We start from the raw sequence: 16,977 nt of genomic DNA on the forward strand, positions 1-16,977 counted from the left end.
TTGATCTAGTACAGTTCCCCCAGCGTTGAGTTTTGTGCCTTTGACGTTTGGAAATGTTCCCCCCAGGTCAGTGGTCTAACAGGTAACTCCTGCTTTTCTTAGGCTTGCAGTGTTTCTGGGTTATACTTGAATTTGCCCCCTGCTGGGCCTGGACTTAAAATGTTGGCTTGCAGCGCCCCCTAGTGGTCTCTTGTGAGCAGAAGCGGGCCGCCCCGCCCCTCTCAGTTGCAGGGTGGACCCCAACACGTATCTACCATCCTGACCTCTCAGGAGAGCTCTGGGGCATTGAAAGAAGAAAGCTGGAGGGGCGCCTGGGTGGCTCAGGTTAAGCATTTGCCTTTGGCTCAGGTCATGATCCCGGGGTCCTGGGATCAAGGCCACGGCTGGCTCCCTGCTCAGCGGGGAGCCTGCTCCTCCCTCTCCCTCTGCCTTCTCCCTACCCTACCCTGCTTGGATTCTCTCTCTCTCTCAAGTAAATAAATAAAATCTTTAAAAAAAAAAAAAAAGCAAGCAAGCAAGCAGGTTGGCACTGATAGGAGGCCCCCTACCCAGGAAGCAGGGCCTGGGGCCTGGTGGGATCCCAGACTTCAGAGCCACGATGCAGGAGGGAGGAACTTCCTGGGTGGAGCCCACCTGTGTAGGGCTCTCTCTGTCTGCTGTACATCCCCATCTCTGAGCCTTGGTTCAAATCTCAGCTCTATCACAACTACCCGGTGAACTTGGGTAAGTTTCTCTACCTCTGTGTGCCTCGGTTCCTCATCTGTAAAATGGAGACAGTAATAGCTGCGCCTCACATTGCTGTGAGGGTCAAATGAGCTAATATTTGTAAAGTGCTTGGTGCACAGGTGGTGCTATAGAAACACGAGCCATTTCGTGTCCACGTGGGATGGTCTCTGCCGTAATATGAGGTTGGGGTGGGGCGCTTGGCGTGATTCAGTCCCCTGGTCTGGCCTGACCCTGACCCCTTCCCACTCCCAGGACTACATCCCCGCAGAGGGTGACCTACTGTTCCAACCTGGGGAGACCTGGAAGGAGCTGCAGGTGAAGCTCCTGGAGCTGCAGGAGATGGATGCCCTCTTGCGGGGCGGCCAGACCCGCCGCTTCCACATTCAACTCAGCAACCCCAAGTTTGGAGCCCGCCTGGGCCAGCCCCACTTAGCCACCGTCATCATTGGGGAACGAGGTGCGCAGAGCCTGGGGTGTGCTTGAGCAGGTACAGAGCGGGGGACTGGGGGCCTCTCCACTGAGGCTGCCAGTCTTGGCAAGAAAAAATACAGGTTGCCCAGTGAAATCTGGACTTCAGATAGTCAAGGAACAGTTGTATATAAGTCTGTCCCATGCAACAGTTGGAATATACTTGTCCTATTGTTATTTATCTTAAATTCTGGCTGAACTACAGGTCCTGCATTTTATCTGGCAACTGTGCTCTCAACCTGAGAGGGTGGAGTCACGTCATGGCTACCCAGCCTGCTGGCAGCACCATGAACCCCACTGCTAGGCCTTAGCCCTTTGACTTGAGCCTCAGTTCCAGCTAAAATGCAGGTGTTTCCTAAAGAGTGCAACCAGTTTTTATGGGTCCTTAGCCTCCAGTATGGCGGTGTCTGTGAGCACCCCCCGCCAGAGGTTTGCTGAGAAGATAGGAGAGGAGGGAGGATTCTCAGGGGGGAGGAGGGGGTGCATACGAACAAATGTTCGAACACCTGGAACATTCCCTTGGCTGCCAAGGGAGAAAGAAGGCCAGACCAATTCCCTCCTCCTCATTCCTCCAGAATGGGTGGGCAGCTGTCAGTGGAGTGCTGGTGGGGAACTGGTTGGCCCCGAGGGTTTAACTGAATCTCCGGAGCCCCCTGGTGGTGAGGGTGGACTCTTGCCTCAGTCAAAGGGGCGCAGGTGGCTGAGCTGGTTGCTCCACTTGGCCTTGGTCCACTACAGATGAACTGGACAGGAACTTCACAAGCCAGATGCTGTCATCCTTCCCATCCCACCATGGTGAACTGGGTGCCCCCCAGAACCCTAATGCCAAGGCTGCCGGGTCCCGGAAAATCCACTTCAACTGGCTGCCCCCTCCTGGCAAGCCAGCAGGGTACAGGGTAAGGTGGGAGGCAACGAGGGAGGTGGATGGGGAGGCCTGGTACCCACTGGGGACATGGGCCACCTGAGACCCTGAGGGGGCGGAGAGGGTATGCTCCACCCTAGGGGGCCAAGCATAGGTGAACAGGGGCTCCCCTATCTGCCTGGGGAAGAGGGAGGACCCATCCCTGAAGTTTTCAGACATTTGCCCTCCTTCCTGGAATGTGGCCCCCTCCACTCATCCAGGAGACATCCCAGTTCTGCCCCAGGCCTACTGTGTGAACCTGGCAGGTCCCCAACCCCTCGGTGTTCCATCTGTGCAGAGGGGACAATAAGAGAAGCTCTGGCACTTGCCGCTCCCCACTGACCAGTTCCTCCCCCGGGGGCAGGTGAAGTACTGGATCCAGGGTGACTCTGAGTCCGAAGCCCACCTGCTTGACAGCAAAGTGCCCTCAGTGGAGCTCACCAACCTGTACCCATATTGCGACTATGAGATGAAGGTGTGCGCCTATGGGGCCCAGGGCGAGGGCCCGTACAGCTCCTTGGTGTCCTGCCGCACGCAGCAGGAAGGTGAGGCTTCACTACCTCTGTCTGTCCCCGAGCTACCCTGATGCCAGCCTGCCCAATCTGCCCCCTGCCCCACCTCCCAGAACCCCGCCCTCCCCCTGCAGCTGCTGACAGTTTTCTTCTTGTATGGCCCCCTTCCTCCCCCAGTGCCCAGCGAGCCAGGGCGGCTGGCCTTCAATGTTGTCTCCTCTACGGTGACCCAGCTGAGCTGGGGTGAGCCGGCTGAGACCAACGGCGAGATCACGGCCTATGAGGTCTGCTACGGCTTGGTCAACGAGGACAACCGTAAGGACCTGGACACCCCACCCCCTAACCCCTGGGGACAGCAGGAAGGGGAGGGGGCAAAGAGCAGGAGGGAGGTCATGCCACCCAGGTCGGTGGATGAACCACAGATGTCCAGTTCCCTGAGGCATCATGAAATTTGTGGTCAGGTTTGGGCTAACCTCATCCCAAGACCAAGCCCAGAAACTCACAGGGCAGGGAGGGGAATGGGAGGCGTGAGTTGGATGTGCGGTGAGCTCACAAGTTCAGGAGTGCCTTCCCATACAGCCAACCAGGGTGACTCATTTCTACATGGTTCCCTTAGGGCCAAAGTAGATTTACCAGATTTAGCAAATTGGGGATATCCTGAATTTCAGATAAATAATTTTTTTTAGTACGGCTCCTGTAACATTTTGTCTGGTAGCCACGAGGCCAGAGTGCCTGGAAGCACTGTTTCTTCCCAGTCTTGGAAGGGAGGGAACAGTGGGCAGCTTTGCCAATTGCCAAGATGAGAAAGTGAGGGAAATGAGTTCCATATCTCACCTGGTGCAGGGGCCTCCTCCTCGTGCCCTCACTTCTTGGTCAGTCCCAGGGATGGGGAGCTCACCACCTCATACGACCTCTGGACCTTAACATGGGTCAGGCTTAGCACTCCCGGGGTGGCCCAACAGGGCAAAGGACAGCAAGATTATTCTAGACTTCGGGCTCATTGCTCTTTACCAGACAAGCAGACCACATACAACCTCGGCAGCCGCATCACCCCTCTGGCACATTCTGGGTTTATAACACCTGGTTCACCCATGACCACTATTAGGAAGTGTCCTCTGACCCTGCCTTTAATCCCAGGAGTGATATGTATCCTATCGAAAATTCATCCTCAATCATCTTAGGCACGGCTTCAGGCTGCTGAGGTCTCAGCTATGTGCTGGATGGCCTTTCTGGATGAGGGCATCAGCACTTTGGTGGGTGCCCCCTCCCCCTCTCTCACTAGGTAACGAGATGTGGGGGGTGAGCCGAGAATCAGCGCCCATCTTGGCAGCTAGAAACCTCCCCCAGGTTGATGGGCCTCCATAAGTCCATTCTTTTTAAGCATGGGTGTTATTAGGTATCATCTTCCAGAACCCTCCCTGGGACCTCTTTGGAGACTGGGACCTTCTGTGGCCTCCAGTCTTTTGTGCCTTCTCTGGTTTCCAGAAGGCTTCCAACATGGCAGCCTTCCCATTGTATCTGGGCCTAGACACCATAACTTGCTCTTAACAGGAGCCACTTTCTCCTTTCTCCCAGGGCTGTGTGTCTGCCCTTCTAGACGTGAGCGCAGAAGAGTTGCTTGGCTTCTGCCCTCTGCTGACCTGACACTGCTGGGCCTTCCTGCACACCCTTCACTCCTCCCCAACTCCCTTAGCTCTCACGAAATACAGCTTTCCTGAGCTCACCCTCTGCTCCAGGCCTCGCTCCTATGACCCCATGGCAGCTGTGCTGGGCGCTGGGATGGCTCTGCTTTCAGCACTTGGGGTTTGGTTGTGGACAATGAAGCACAGGCAGCCTCACCACTAGAGCGCACACCTTGTGTGCAGGCACCCTGGATGCAAGACCATGTACCAATCAATAGAGGTGACAGCGGGGCCACCTCGAGCCCTGTCCTGGCTCTGCCAGTTAAGGATGAGCCCTTCGGAGAGTTGGTGACACTTCTTTGAATGCCTTGCCCAGGTTCTCAGGGGCTTGGCATGCCCTGGGAATTCCATAGCTGCTTGCCCCCTGCCTTGTTCCTGTGCTCTGTCTGGGAAGTAAAGGGCTGAGCACCAGGCTGCCACATCAGAGGTGGGGCTGGGCCAGGCAGGAACCTCGAATGACCCATCTGAGGTGCTCTCCCTGCCTCAGGACCCATCGGGCCCATGAAGAAGGTGTTAGTGGACAGTCCCAAGAAGCGGATGCTGCTCATTGAGAACCTGCGGGAGTCCCAGCCATACCGCTACACGGTGAAGGCGCGCAATGGGGCAGGCTGGGGGCCCGAGCGGGAGGCCATCATCAACCTGGCCACCCAGCCCAAGAGGCCCATGTCCAGTGAGTGGGGCGGGGGGTCGGGGGCAGGGGGGATAGGGGAGGACAGGAGGCCGAGTCTGGGCCCCTGGCTCACTCCTTCCCACTCCACAGTCCCCATTATCCCGGACATCCCCATTGTGGACGCCCAGTGTGGGGAAGACTATGAGAGCTTCCTCATGTACAGTGATGACGTTCTACGCTCCCCTACTGGCAGCCAGAGGCCTAGCGTCTCCGATGACACTGGTGAGTGGGTCTGGGATCCCTGAGAGGAAGCCCCAGGTAGGAGGCAGGGCTGTCACTGGGGTCCAGAGAAAGCAAAGCGGCCAAAGCCTACCATCTGGCAGCACCTTATTGGCATTGGGTACCGAGGGGACAAAGCCAACGTGGCCCACATGCAGTTGTGTGCACGCCTGTGTAGAAGCGCAGGCAAACACTTGGCTTGGGAGTAGGTGCACACAGGGTGGTGTACACGGGACCATATGGAAATACAGCCTCGCGCCTGGAAGGCTGTGTCACGGAGCCAGGACAGTCAGGCCACCTCCCAGGAACAAGGCTATGTGGGAGGAGGCAAGCATGGCCCAGGAGCCCAGAGCCGCCACCTGGCCTGTCCCGCGTCCTGCTCCTCCCTCCTGATTCCCCACAGTGTGGGATAAAGGGCCCTCGACTGGACTCCCTGGTATCAGTTTTAGCTCTGGCTCCACTGCGGGCCGCCACACGAACTGCTCACCCTCTCTGTGCCTCAGTTTTCTGATCTATATGTAAAACAAGATACGGATCATAGAATGCCAGGAGTCAGCATCCTCCAGGATTTCTTTCTTCCGTCCATGCCTTGAGAGGGCTTGGGCTTAAGGAACCCAAGTCCAAGGGTCCTGGGGGGGTTTGTCGGTCTGAGAGAAAGAACAGGAGGAGGTAAGGATCAGGTGCCCAAACTCAGCTGCTAACACTACCTGTGGCTTCTGGAACTATCCCGAGGAGGCAGGCAGGGCAGAGCGCACTCTCTCCAGTACACAGATAGGAAACGGAGGCTCCAGGCAGGAGACCTCACAGCTGGTGACAGAGCCAGGGCCACCCCTGGGGGCCGATCCTCAGCAGCTGCAGCCCGGGCTGCCCCGGCTCACACGGAGGGGCCCCTCCTCCACCTCGCGGGCCGCGGGCCGAGGGTCCCGCCTGTCGCCTGCCCCGCGACCACGCGGCCCCGCGCACTAGGATCCCGGAGAGCCCGAGGAGCGGCTCGCTCGCTGGCCCCCGCCCCGCCGCCGCCCGCGCCCGCCGGCGGTGCCAACGCGGCCCTTCGTTGTTCCCAAGGCGGCGGCTGGAAGTTCGAGCCCCTGCTGGGGGAGGAGCTGGACCTGCGGCGCATCACGTGGCGGCTGCCCCCGGAGCTCATCCCGCGCCTGTCGGCCAGCAGCGGGCGCTCCTCCGACGGCGAGGCGCCCCGCGGCCCCCCGGACCACAGCGCGGACGCGGGCGCGGGCGGGGAGGGTGGCGGCGCCACCCCCGGGCCCCCCGGAGGTGACGGGCCTGCCCGCGCGCCCCGACCCCGCACCCCGCGGGCTGCTCGCTTGCTGCCTGGGTCCGCCCGGGTGGCCAGGCTGCCCATCAAGGCCCCGGCTGAGCCTGGGGAGGTGCCACCGCGCAGGCGGACCCCCAGGGCAGGCAGTCGGGCTGTCCTCAAAACGCACAACGTCGGAAATCTGTTGAGCCCAGGGGCAGGCCCTCGTACCCAAGGAGACCCCTCAGAGGCCTGAAGGGACACGAGGGCAGGCATTTGGGCTCCCCCCCCCGCCCAAGACAGGGCTAACCGCGAGGGCAGTAGGCGTCAGAGGTGCTCAGACCAACTGCGCTGGCATCCTGAGGGCCAAGGGACACAGGCGGCAGGAGCCTGTGTGGCCCCTCGGGCTCGGCCAGAAACATTGAGCCTCTGTCCCTAGTGGGCCAAGGGAGGCTGGTTTTCTTTGTGCCAAGGCCACCCCGCAGAAAATAGGTAATCCTAGAAATTCCCAGGGCCACAGCCTGCCCCATAGGGCTCTGGGTCCGGTACAGGTCTGTGCCAGTGATGCTGCTCTCCTCCTGCAGAGCATCTGGTGAACGGACGGATGGACTTTGCCTTCCCGGGCAGCGCCAACTCCCTGCACAGGATGACGGTGGCCAACACTGCCTATGGGACCCACCTGAGCCCACACGTGTCCCACCGGGTGCTGAGTACATCCTCCACCCTCACGCGGGACTACCACTCGCTGACCCGCACAGAACACTCCCACTCTGCCACGCTGCCCAGAGACTACTCCACCCTCACCTCCCTCTCCTCCCACAGTGAGTGTCTGCAACCAGCCCTGCCTCCCCGACGCTTCCTCTCTTCCAGCCCCGGGAGGCTCAGGGTACTGGCCCCGCTGCCCATCCTCCAGCACACACACACTTCCTGCCCTCTCACTCCTGTTTTGTCCTGCCATAGGCCTCCCTCCCATCTGGGAAGAAGGGAGGAGCAGGCTTCCGCTGTCCTGGGCCCTGGGGCCCCTGAGTCGGGCCCAGATGAAGGGGTTCCCTCCCTCTGGGAACTCACGAGACACTATAATCCTGGCTGGGCAGCCAGCAGCGCCCTTTCGGGGCCCAGGTAGTACAGGGGTGGCCATGCTGTTGTGTCTCCACAGCTGTCCTGCTCCATCTGTCACCCATCTGCTCATTGCAGTCACTGCCCGAACCCAGCACCTTACCCCTCATTCCATCCCCATCACTGCTGACGCCTAATATGGCCACTGTCCCTTGGGGGGGGCGGTGCTGGGCTGGGGGAGGAGAGGCAGCAGGCTGTGTGGGGGACCTGGACAGGGTGTTGCAGGGGGAGCGAGCTGCCAGACAGCCGCAGGAGGTCAGGGGATAGAGGCAGCACCCCTGCCCAGAGACCCTGGACACAAACTGACCACAGCCTCCTGTCTTCAGACTCCCGCTTGGCCCCGAGTTTGCCCAACACACCCACCCGCCTGGTGTTCTCAGCACTGGGACCCACATCTCTGAAAGTGAGCTGGCAGGAGCCACAGTGTGAGCAGGTGCTGCAGGGCTACAGCGTGGAGTACCAGCTGCTGAACGGCGGTGAGGCTCAGCTGCTGCTGGCGGCTGTGGGGCGACGCCTTGCAAGGCTCGGCCCTGTGTTGGGACTCATGGGAGCATCCAGCCGGATAGGAATCCACCCAAGCCCCTTGAACAGGACGATCCCCACCAGACCTTCTGAGGGTCTCACTCCCATGCTCCTCACTACCTCCGCTCTCCTGAGTCCTCATCCAGCCCCCTGGGCCTCTCTCCTGGTCACTCTCTCTACTACATTTTGCCTAACGAGGCTTCCCTGGCTCAGGGACCCAGGGCCTCTGCTGGCCTGGGAGATACCTTTGTGGGAGCTGGGAAGTGCTGCTTCCCTGGGAAGACAAACTCACAGCAGCTTGACTTGGGCCCATAAATAGCCAGAACGTAGGTGGGATTTTAGGCTCCACTTATCCTCGTAGTGTACATCCTAAACAACCACCATAGCATACCAGGCTGATCCCACCTGTTCCCAAACCACAGCTAATCCTGGTGAGTGACAACCAGGTCTTGGTGGCAGCCTAGGGAAGGGGTGGGATCAGGACAGGGGTGGGAATCACACTGCTCCATTGTCTCCCCCCACCTCCATCCCCAGGGGAGCTGTATCGGCTCAACATCCCTAACCCCAGCCAGACTTCAGTGGTGGTGGAAGACCTTCTGCCCAACCATTCCTACCTGTTCCGCGTACGGGCCCAGAGCCAGGAAGGCTGGGGCCCAGAACGCGAGGGCGTCATCACCATTGAGTCCCAGGTGCACCCCCAGAGTCCGCTCTGCCCCCTGCCAGGTGAGCTGCGTCCCCATCCCATGGCTGCCCCCCCCCCCTCCGTGATGTCTCCTACTCTCCCACACACCGACACTCTTGCTCTGCTGCCTGCAGGCTCCCCCTTCACTTTGAGCACACCCAGTGCCCCAGGCCCACTGGTGTTTACTGCCCTGAGCCCAGACTCCCTGCAGTTGAGCTGGGAGCGGCCACGCAGGCCTGAAGGGAACATCCTTGGCTACGTGGTGACCTGTGAGATGGCCCATGGAGGAGGTACCCTGCCCCCAGGTCAGGGGTGGCCAGGGGAGAGGTAGAAGGGAGCCACAGACACTAAAGGCATCTTCCCTATCCAGAACCAGCCACGTTCCTGGTGGATGGGGACAGCCCCGAGAGCCGGCTGACCGTGCCAGGCCTCTGTGAGAACGTGCCCTACAAATTCAAGGTACAGGCCAGGACCACCGAGGGCTGTGGGCCAGAGCGTGAGGGCATCATCACCATTGAGTCCCAGGATGGAGGTACGCTGCCTCGCCCCTTCCTGACTCCTGCCCCTTCTCCGGCCGCATCACTCGGTACCAACCCTGACTGGCCTCTCTATCCACACCAGGCCCTTTCCCACAACTGGGCAGCCACCTTGGACTCGTCCAGCACCCACTGCCAGGCGAGTACAGCAGCATCACCACCACCCACACCAGTACAACTGAACCCTTCCTACTGGGTGAGCTGCTGGGCAAGGGATCTGGCTCTCCTGCGGGGGGAAGGGGGAGGGGGGTGATGACGAAGAGCTCACAAGGCTCGGGAAGCAGGGGCCTAAGCAGAGTCCTTCAGTGTTTCTTCTGCTATAGATGGACTGACCCTGGGGTCCCAGCGCCTGGAAGCAAGTGGCTCCCTCACCCGCCACGTGACTCAGGAGTTTGTGAGCCGGACACTAACCACCAGTGGCACCCTCAGTACCCAGGTGGACCAGCAGTTCTTCCAGACCTGATCCCCACCGCCACCCTTACCCAACAGTGTGCTGGAACCTGGGTCCCCACCCTGCTTCCTCTCCCTGGCTCTGCCTCAGCTACTCCATCCTTGGATCCCCCTCCCCCCGCAGCCCAGTGCACCCACAATCGGATCACAGGACCAGCACCTCTGGCTACAGAGCAGAGGGAAGGTGTCCTCTGGGGGGGCATGAAAGAAGCAGAGGTCCCAGAAGGCACTTCTGGCTGCAACTCCCCTACCCCAGGCCCCAGCCCATTTGTGAGTAACCAAGGAGTGGGCACCAGTGTGACAAGGGCCCAGCTTTGTTTGGCACTTAATAAAAGATTTTGCTACGGCTTGGCTCTGCCCTGTCTGTTCCTCCAGGGAGTGCCTGCGCAGAGCAGGGCAGCGGTCCTGACACACTTCTCTGATACCCAAGCACACACCCACCTCTAGAGGCAGGCGGGTATCATGGTGGGAGGCACAAGTTTATTGAGCACCCAGATGTGAGGGCAGATGCCAGAGGCCCAGAGCTTCGTGACTTGCTGCCTGGCAGGCCCCCTGCCCAGCGGGTGCCATCCTGGGGGAGTGCCTCACCAGTGCAGCACCTTGGCACCATCAGCTGCCTGAGAGAGGTAGAAGGTGGCGGTACCACTGTACTGCTCCTATGGGAGAGGCAGGTGGGGTCTAAGCATGGCAGGGCCCTGGGAACCCGTCTCCATCCCTCCTGCCCCTGGGCACCCACCCACCCACCTGTATGTGCTGCATGACCTGGGAAGTGAAGGAGGCTTCCAGCAGGGTCACAGTGCAGCCACCAAAGCCACCACCAGTCATGCGGCTGCCGTAAACCCCAGGTGCTGAAAGCGCAGCCTCCACGAGCTGGTCCAGCTCGGGACAGCTCACCTCGTAGTCATCCCTGCAGAGAGGACACAGGAGAGGGTGGGCCTAGGACAGGCCCCACCCTGCCCTGGGCTCCACCTGCGCCCAGGCTCCACAGGCACCCAGGCGTCCTCACCTGAGCGAGTGGTGACTCTCTACCATGAGGCGACCGAAGGCTCTGTAGTCTCCGCGGCACAGGGCAGCTGCCGCCTGGGCCGTGCGCCGGATCTCACCTACCACGTGCCGTGCCCGCCGGAAGCCTTCCTTGCTCACCAGCTCTCTGCCCGCTGGGGAAGGAAATGGGTCAGCAGACCCGCCACCCACCACCTCTGAGCCCCTGCAGACGTGGGGATGGGGGCAGCAAGGCAGTGGGATCCTGATTGTGACAAAGCTGCAAATAGAACCTTGTGTTGGTGACTAAGGTTCAAGGCCTCCCCTCCTCGAATATAAAGTGGGGCACCCGTGTCACTTCAAGTGCGGTAAGCATGGAGTGAGAGAACACATGGGGGGAGCTCCCATCCCGGCAGGGTGCCTGGTGCACAGCAGGCACCCCATCAGCAGCAGGGTAAGCTCCAGATTCTTGTTGTTTCCAAGGTGAGGGAGATACGTGCTGCCTTCAAGAGCCCATGGCAGAACAAGAGGGAGACGTCCTCCCACCGCTGTTTACACCGGGCATCAGTGCAGCTTCCAGGGGCTGGGGTTCTAGAATTGGGGGACAGCCCAGGCAAAGGTCAAGAGGCACAGGGCATAGGGCACGCCAGGAGCAGGCTGTCCCGCTGGCTAACGCTAAGGTGGGGAGAGCAAGTTGAGTGGATGATGACACCCTGCGTGCCAGGGGGCTCTGCTACTTCATTCTGGGTGCCACAGAGGTTTGGGAGTGGGGACAGGCTGGAGCTGAGCTCCAGTGGATAAAATCGACTGCCCTGGGTGGAGAGCCGGAGCTGGGAGAAGTGGGCACCAGGCAGCAGCTGTTATGCGCTCAAAATATGAGGGGCCTGATGTCAGGGAGGAAGGGATGGAGGGGTCAGAGATCAGAGATCAAAGTGGGAGGGGCAACAGTGAGGACACGGGGTGATGGAGGTCTCAAACCCGAGTGACAAAGGTAAGAAGAAATAACAGGCAAGGGGAAGTCAGCAGGGGAAGCCTCCAGGGGAGGCGGGAAGAGGAGTTCTGCTGGGAATCAGGTGGAGGCTCCAGGACTGCAGGCAGAAATGAGGGTAGGCCCCAGCTGGGAGAGCAAGGGGCTGCAGGCTCCAATCTGAGTCCTAGGTAGAGCAGTGGTGGCCAGTGCTGTGCGCTGAGGACGAAGCCTGGGGCAGGCACACGCAGAGAACCAGAGGTGTGAGCAAGCAGGGCCGGTAGCCGCTCATGGGGAGGGAGTGCAAGCTGTTGGTGTGTTGGGGGTGTGTGTGTGGGGGGGACCCTGGGAGAGGCTGCTGTGTCTGGTGGCTGGGGAAGGGGGTGGGCCAACTGAGAATATTGAGAAATGAACATAGATGACAAAATGGGGGCCATTAAGCATTATGTCTTCTTCCAAAATTGGTAGAGGAAAAGAGACTCAATTTTAGAAGGGAAGAGAACTGTCCATGTTTCCAAGCAGAAGGGGAAGAGCCAGGCAGAGGACAGGGAGGAGGCAAAGTAGGGCTTCTGGCACAGGACACGCTGAAGAAGGCAGAGGGCGGCACTGGTCTGCAGGTAGGGGAGACCCCCAAGGAATGGTGGGAAAGGGGTGCAGTGGAGAGGAGGGAGAGCCACAGTGTTCCAGCGTGAAAACCTCTGCCAAGGTCACCTGCAAAGAGCAGGTAGGACAGGTCTGAACCTGACAGTTCACCAACGAGAGGGACCAGACAGTCCTACAGAGCTGGCCGGTGTCCCTGCAATGGGCACTTGCACACTGCCAGGGAGGGCACAACTCCCTATGCCAGCAGCCCGTCCCCGAGGCTGAGAGTACAGGCTAGGGGGCCAACCTGGCTGGTTCGAGTTTCAGAACCGCCACTTACTATGGATCCCTCATCTAAAACAGAGAGAAGAGCGGGCCCCTGGGTGGGTCAGTTGGTTGAGCGTCTGCCTTTGGCTCAGGTCATGATCGTGGGCTCCTGGGGTCGAGTCCCACATCAGCTCCCCACAGGGAACCTGCCTCTCCCTCTGCTTATGTCTCTGCCTCTCTGCTTATGTCTCTGCCTCTCCCCGTGTGTGTCTCATGAATAAATAAATAAATAATCTTTTAAAAATGAATAAATCAGGGGATCCCTGGGTGGCGCAGCGGTTTGGCGCCTGCCTTTGGCCCAGGGCGCGATCCTGGGGACCCAGGATCGAATCCCACATCAGGCTCCCGGTGCATGGAGCCTGCTTCTCCCTCTGCCTATGTCTCTGCCTCTCTCTCTCTCTCTCTCTCTCTGTGACTATCATAAGTAAATAAATAAAAATTTTAAAAAATAAAAAATTAAAAAAAATAATAAATAAAAATGAATAAATCAAAATAGTATCCTCTCCACAGAGTAAGGGAGAATGAAGCGATATTGATCTGACCTTCAAACTACTAAATATACTATCTTCTTGGCCACATGTATCAACTTTTCAAATACATGTATCTTTTGCTCTGCAATCCTGCTCCTCAAAATCTAATCCTAAGAAAATAACAAGAGAGGGGCGCCTGGGCGGCTCAGACAGTTGAGTGTCTGCCTTAGGCTCAGATCATGATCTCAGGGTCCTGGGATGGAGCCCCATGTAGGGCTCCTTGCTCAGCCAGAAGTCTGCTTCTCCCTCTCCCTTTTTAAAATCTTAAAAAGGCAGCCTGGGTAGCTCAGCAGTTGAGCGTCTGCTTTTGGCTCAGGTCATGATCCCGGGGTCTTGGGATCGAGTCCCACGTCGGGCTCCCTGCATGAAGCCTGCTTCTCCCCCTGCCTATGTCTCTGCCTGTGTCTCTCATGAATAAATAAATAAAATCTTTAAGGAGAGAAAAAGAGAAACAAGTGACAATACTACATCTACTAAACTTTGAAAATACAGATGTACAAAAACACTGGAGGAAAATATGCTAAAATGTGAGCAGCAGCTATCTCTGGGTGCTGGTCTTATAGCTCATTTTATTCCTCTGTATTTTTCTCTACCTCCCATAGTGGCACCGTAATCTTAGTAGAAAAGAATAAGATTAAGGGGCGCCTAGGCAGCTCAGTTAGTTAAGCATCTGACTCTTGATTTCAGCTCAGGTCTTGACCTCGGGGTTTTGAGTTCAAGGCCCGCACCAGACCCCACGCTGGGTGTGGAGCCTACTTTTAAAAAAAAAAGAAAAAGAAAAAGAAAAAAGAAAAACACTATTAAGATTTCAAGCAGCCCTGCTGAGGTTGGAGCCTTCAGTCTGCAGTGTTGGGGGTAGTGCGCAGAGTATAGCAGAGGCCCCTGGAGATGAGGGAGGACACAGCAAGGTCAAGGCCACACGCAGGACCCGGCAACCCCCCAGAATACCCAGCCAGCTCTCACCCTCCAGCTCCTCCAGCTGCACCTCCCGAAGGCTTTCCTTGCCCAATGCCCGGGCTACTTCTTCACACTGGCGCCGCCGCAGAGGGTACTCACTGGAGCCCAGGGAGTGGCGCACATTGGAGTTGGTGATGAGCACAGCCAACTTAGGCTCTGACAGTGGCACCAGGCTTGTCTCCAGGGACCTGGCACAGAGTTGGAGTGGGGAGGTGACAAGCCCTTGACGTGAGACAAGTGTCCGCTTGCCACACCGGGCAGTGGGCATGCTCCACCCAGAAACTCCTGATGATGAGGTGGGAGGGGGCGAGGGGAGCCCCTGACCTGCAGTCAATGAGCAGCGCGTGGCCTTCCTGCCCGAGCAGTGCGATGAGCTGGTCCATGATGCCACAGGGCACCCCTGCGAAGCTGTGCTCGGCCTGCTGGCACACCTGAGCCCGGGCAGCTACTGACCCTGAGTCTGTGACACAGGGTAAGGTGGGGAGGCTGGCACAGCCCAGGAGGGCGTGCGGGGGGGGTGGCGGGGAGGGGCAGCAGCAGCTCCAACAACACTCCAAGGAGATAGATTTCCACCCTCCTCCCGAAGCTCCAACCGCCAGGAAACCTCAGGGAAGGAGAGTTGGATTGGGGGCTGGGGTCTAGGAAGTACCTGGGCAGAGCTGCTGCAGGAAGGTGTACGTGGCCACTTCCAGGGATGCGGAGCTGGACAGCCCACCCCCCAGGGGCACTGAGCTGACCACCACTGCACTGAAGCCAGGGAGGGGGGCAGCTGGAAAGAATGGGTGGTGGTGAGAGGGGCCGTATGGGCAGACAGGCCCACGAAGGGCATGTGTTTCGGTATGAAGGGAGCCAACTACCTGGTAGCTCCTTTCATGATGCATCTCAATTGTCAGAGGCCACCTTGGTCCCACTACCCTTAAGCCTCCCACCTGAGGTTCCTGGGACACAGTCTTCCTAACTCTTCTTCTGGTTTACGGCGCTGGAGGCCAACAGGCTAGGATTTGAATCCTGGCTCCTCCAATCATAATGAGCAGCTCAAGGCAAGTTCTCGAACCTCTCAGGATATCAGTCTCATTATCTGTACTACGGAGATACTCTTCCCTGCAGGCTACCCCGTGGTGGATTAGCTGAGCTAATGAGCTTTGTAGCTGAGAGGTGGTCCTCAGAGCACTAGTGTGAACTTGACCCAGGCCGAGGCCCCATACCTGGGTAGTGCTGAATCACTCCCTTGACATAGTTGGCCCAGCGGGGGGTCCCAGGCTCCAGTGATCGCTGGGCTGTAGGCAGTGGAAACTGCAGCCGCCTGGGTTCATCAGCATCCTCAGAGGTGGTGAGGAGGGAGACAAGGCCATCTGCCCGGGGGCTGCCCACCAGCACGGTCACCAGCTCCAGCGCCTGGTGGGCAGGAGAGACGGAGTATGTAAAGCTTCTGTCCACCGACCAAGGGATGGGGCCATTCTAAAGCTCTGAGGAATGAAAGGTTTCAGATTCCTTTTGAGGCGCAACAACAAAGAAACAGGGGGTGTCCTGGGGAAGAACCTGAGTGCTGAGTTGGCCCTGAGGGCTTGGATCCTGCCCCTGGGTCTTCAGGGGCAGGGCCAGTGCTGCAGAAGTATAGATCTGGACTCTGCCCTGAACATGGGCTCCCCAGCTGTGAGGCAACCAGGAGGAGAGCTCGAAAGGAAACGAGAATCAGAAGAGCTCCAACTGATGCCTTCCCATTTTGGGGGTCTCCGGCGCACGGTACCCACTCACTTGCCAGGCTGCACCAAGTGGAAAGAGCCGCAGGCTGAGAGCTGGGAGGCCTGACTCTAATTGCAGCCCCACCACGACTAGCTCTGTGACCTCGGGCAGATCACTAGCCGTCTCTGGGCCTCAGTTTCCTCCTCTGTAAGCGGAGCCGGCCGGGCCAGATCTAGGGCTAGTTCCCCCAAAGCCTGCGGCTGGGGCTTCTCAAGAGCCCGAAGTGCCCTCTTCCGCATGCTACTCGGGGCCCCACAAGCTGATGGTGGGGATGGGCGGTCCACAGAGGGCAGGCCAGAGCCAAGAGGCGTCGGCACACCCCCTCCGAGCTACGTGCTCGCGGGTCCCCCGCTTCCTCCCTTCCACCGTGGGAAATACCCCGGGCCGGGCCTCTCCCACGCGCCGGCGCCCCCAGACTCCGGGGCGGCCGCGCCACATCCACGCAGGGGCCAGGCGCCCCCCCCCCGGCGCCCCTCCCGGCCCTGCCCGGGGCGCCCCCCGGCCCCTCACCATGGGCAGCACCAGGCCCTGGTTGTAGTCCGTGTGCTCCCCGATCAGGTTGACCCGGCCCGGCGCCGACACCGCCAGCTCGGGCTCGGCCCCGAACTCCTCCCGGAAAGCTCTGCGGGCCTCGGCCAGCAGCTCCCCGGCCCGGGGCGGGCTCGAAGCGGCCATGACGCTCGCCCTGCAGCGCGGCCCGGTCGGCGCGGGATGCTCGGGGCGGGGCCGCGCGGGGGCGGGGCGCATTCCTGAGCGCGCCCCCCCCCGCCCCCGCCCCCGCCGCGCCGCCCCGCCCCGCCCCCCGGCCCAGCCACCTGCCGGGCGCGCGCCGCCGCGTCCCCGCACCCCCCACGCCCCGCCGCGCCCGGGCGGCGGACTTCGGGCAAGACCGGCGGGTGCCCCCTCGAGGGGGACCGGGGGGACTGCAGCATCCGGGCTGGCCTTGCGTGGTGGCGCCCCGGTCCGTGCTGCCCGCCCGGGCCGGCCCTGCACCCGCCCGCGGTCGGAGCGGCGCGGACCTGGGTTTCCCAAAGGGCTCTCCTAGGTCCTAGAGCCCCGCCTCCGTGAGAGGTCATCAGACCCTGATCTGATCCCGGGGCTCTGAGAGGGCGGCCCAGCAAGCGATGTAAACGGAGATAAAAGAAAGCCAAGTT

General features: G+C 59.8%; 2 protein-coding genes across 10 annotated transcripts in view; one reads left to right on the forward strand and one right to left on the reverse strand.

Moving 5' to 3' along the window:
- Positions 1-10,082, forward strand: part of ITGB4 (integrin subunit beta 4) — a 30,810-nt gene extending 20,728 nt beyond the window's left edge. For 3 of the 8 annotated variants that reach the window (XM_041725620.1, XM_041725619.1, XM_041725621.1), the window contains 15 exons: positions 979-1,183; positions 1,933-2,090; positions 2,460-2,640; positions 2,785-2,922; positions 4,777-4,959; positions 5,050-5,181; positions 6,244-6,450; positions 7,015-7,251; positions 7,391-7,549; positions 7,873-8,022; positions 8,603-8,791; positions 8,885-9,040; positions 9,121-9,282; positions 9,372-9,482; positions 9,610-10,082. In XM_041725620.1, coding sequence (XP_041581554.1) covers positions 979-1,183; positions 1,933-2,090; positions 2,460-2,640; positions 2,785-2,922; positions 4,777-4,959; positions 5,050-5,181; positions 6,244-6,450; positions 7,015-7,251; positions 7,391-7,549; positions 7,873-8,022; positions 8,603-8,791; positions 8,885-9,040; positions 9,121-9,282; positions 9,372-9,482; positions 9,610-9,749 — 2,508 coding nt within the window. In that variant the 3' untranslated portion in view covers positions 9,750-10,082. The remainder of the gene's footprint in view (positions 1-978; positions 1,184-1,932; positions 2,091-2,459; positions 2,641-2,784; positions 2,923-4,776; positions 4,960-5,049; positions 5,182-6,243; positions 6,451-7,014; positions 7,252-7,390; positions 7,550-7,872; positions 8,023-8,602; positions 8,792-8,884; positions 9,041-9,120; positions 9,283-9,371; positions 9,483-9,609) is intronic. The other 5 variants (XM_041725625.1, XM_041725626.1, XM_041725624.1 and 2 more) reach the window with 4 other exon arrangements.
- A 114-nt stretch (positions 10,083-10,196) lies between these two features.
- On the reverse strand, positions 10,197-16,588 carry GALK1 (galactokinase 1). Of its 2 annotated transcripts, XM_041725627.1 has the most exons (8): positions 16,334-16,588; positions 15,286-15,475; positions 14,730-14,849; positions 14,405-14,540; positions 14,087-14,268; positions 10,743-10,893; positions 10,481-10,643; positions 10,197-10,392 (listed from the first exon to the last, which is right to left on the reverse strand). In XM_041725627.1, the coding sequence occupies exons 1-8, from the start codon at positions 16,568-16,570 to the stop codon at positions 10,321-10,323; spliced, it is 1,251 nt and encodes a 416-aa protein (XP_041581561.1). In that variant the 5' UTR covers positions 16,571-16,588; the 3' UTR covers positions 10,197-10,320. The 2 variants fall into 2 exon arrangements, with proteins under 2 accessions (XP_041581561.1, XP_041581562.1); XM_041725628.1 differs by lacking the exon at positions 14,730-14,849.
- Between the last annotated feature and the right edge of the window lie 389 nt (positions 16,589-16,977).

The sequence above is a fragment of the Vulpes lagopus genome, chromosome 12, assembly GCF_018345385.1.
Source record: "Vulpes lagopus strain Blue_001 chromosome 12, ASM1834538v1, whole genome shotgun sequence".
Lineage (NCBI taxonomy): Eukaryota > Metazoa > Chordata > Mammalia > Carnivora > Canidae > Vulpes > Vulpes lagopus.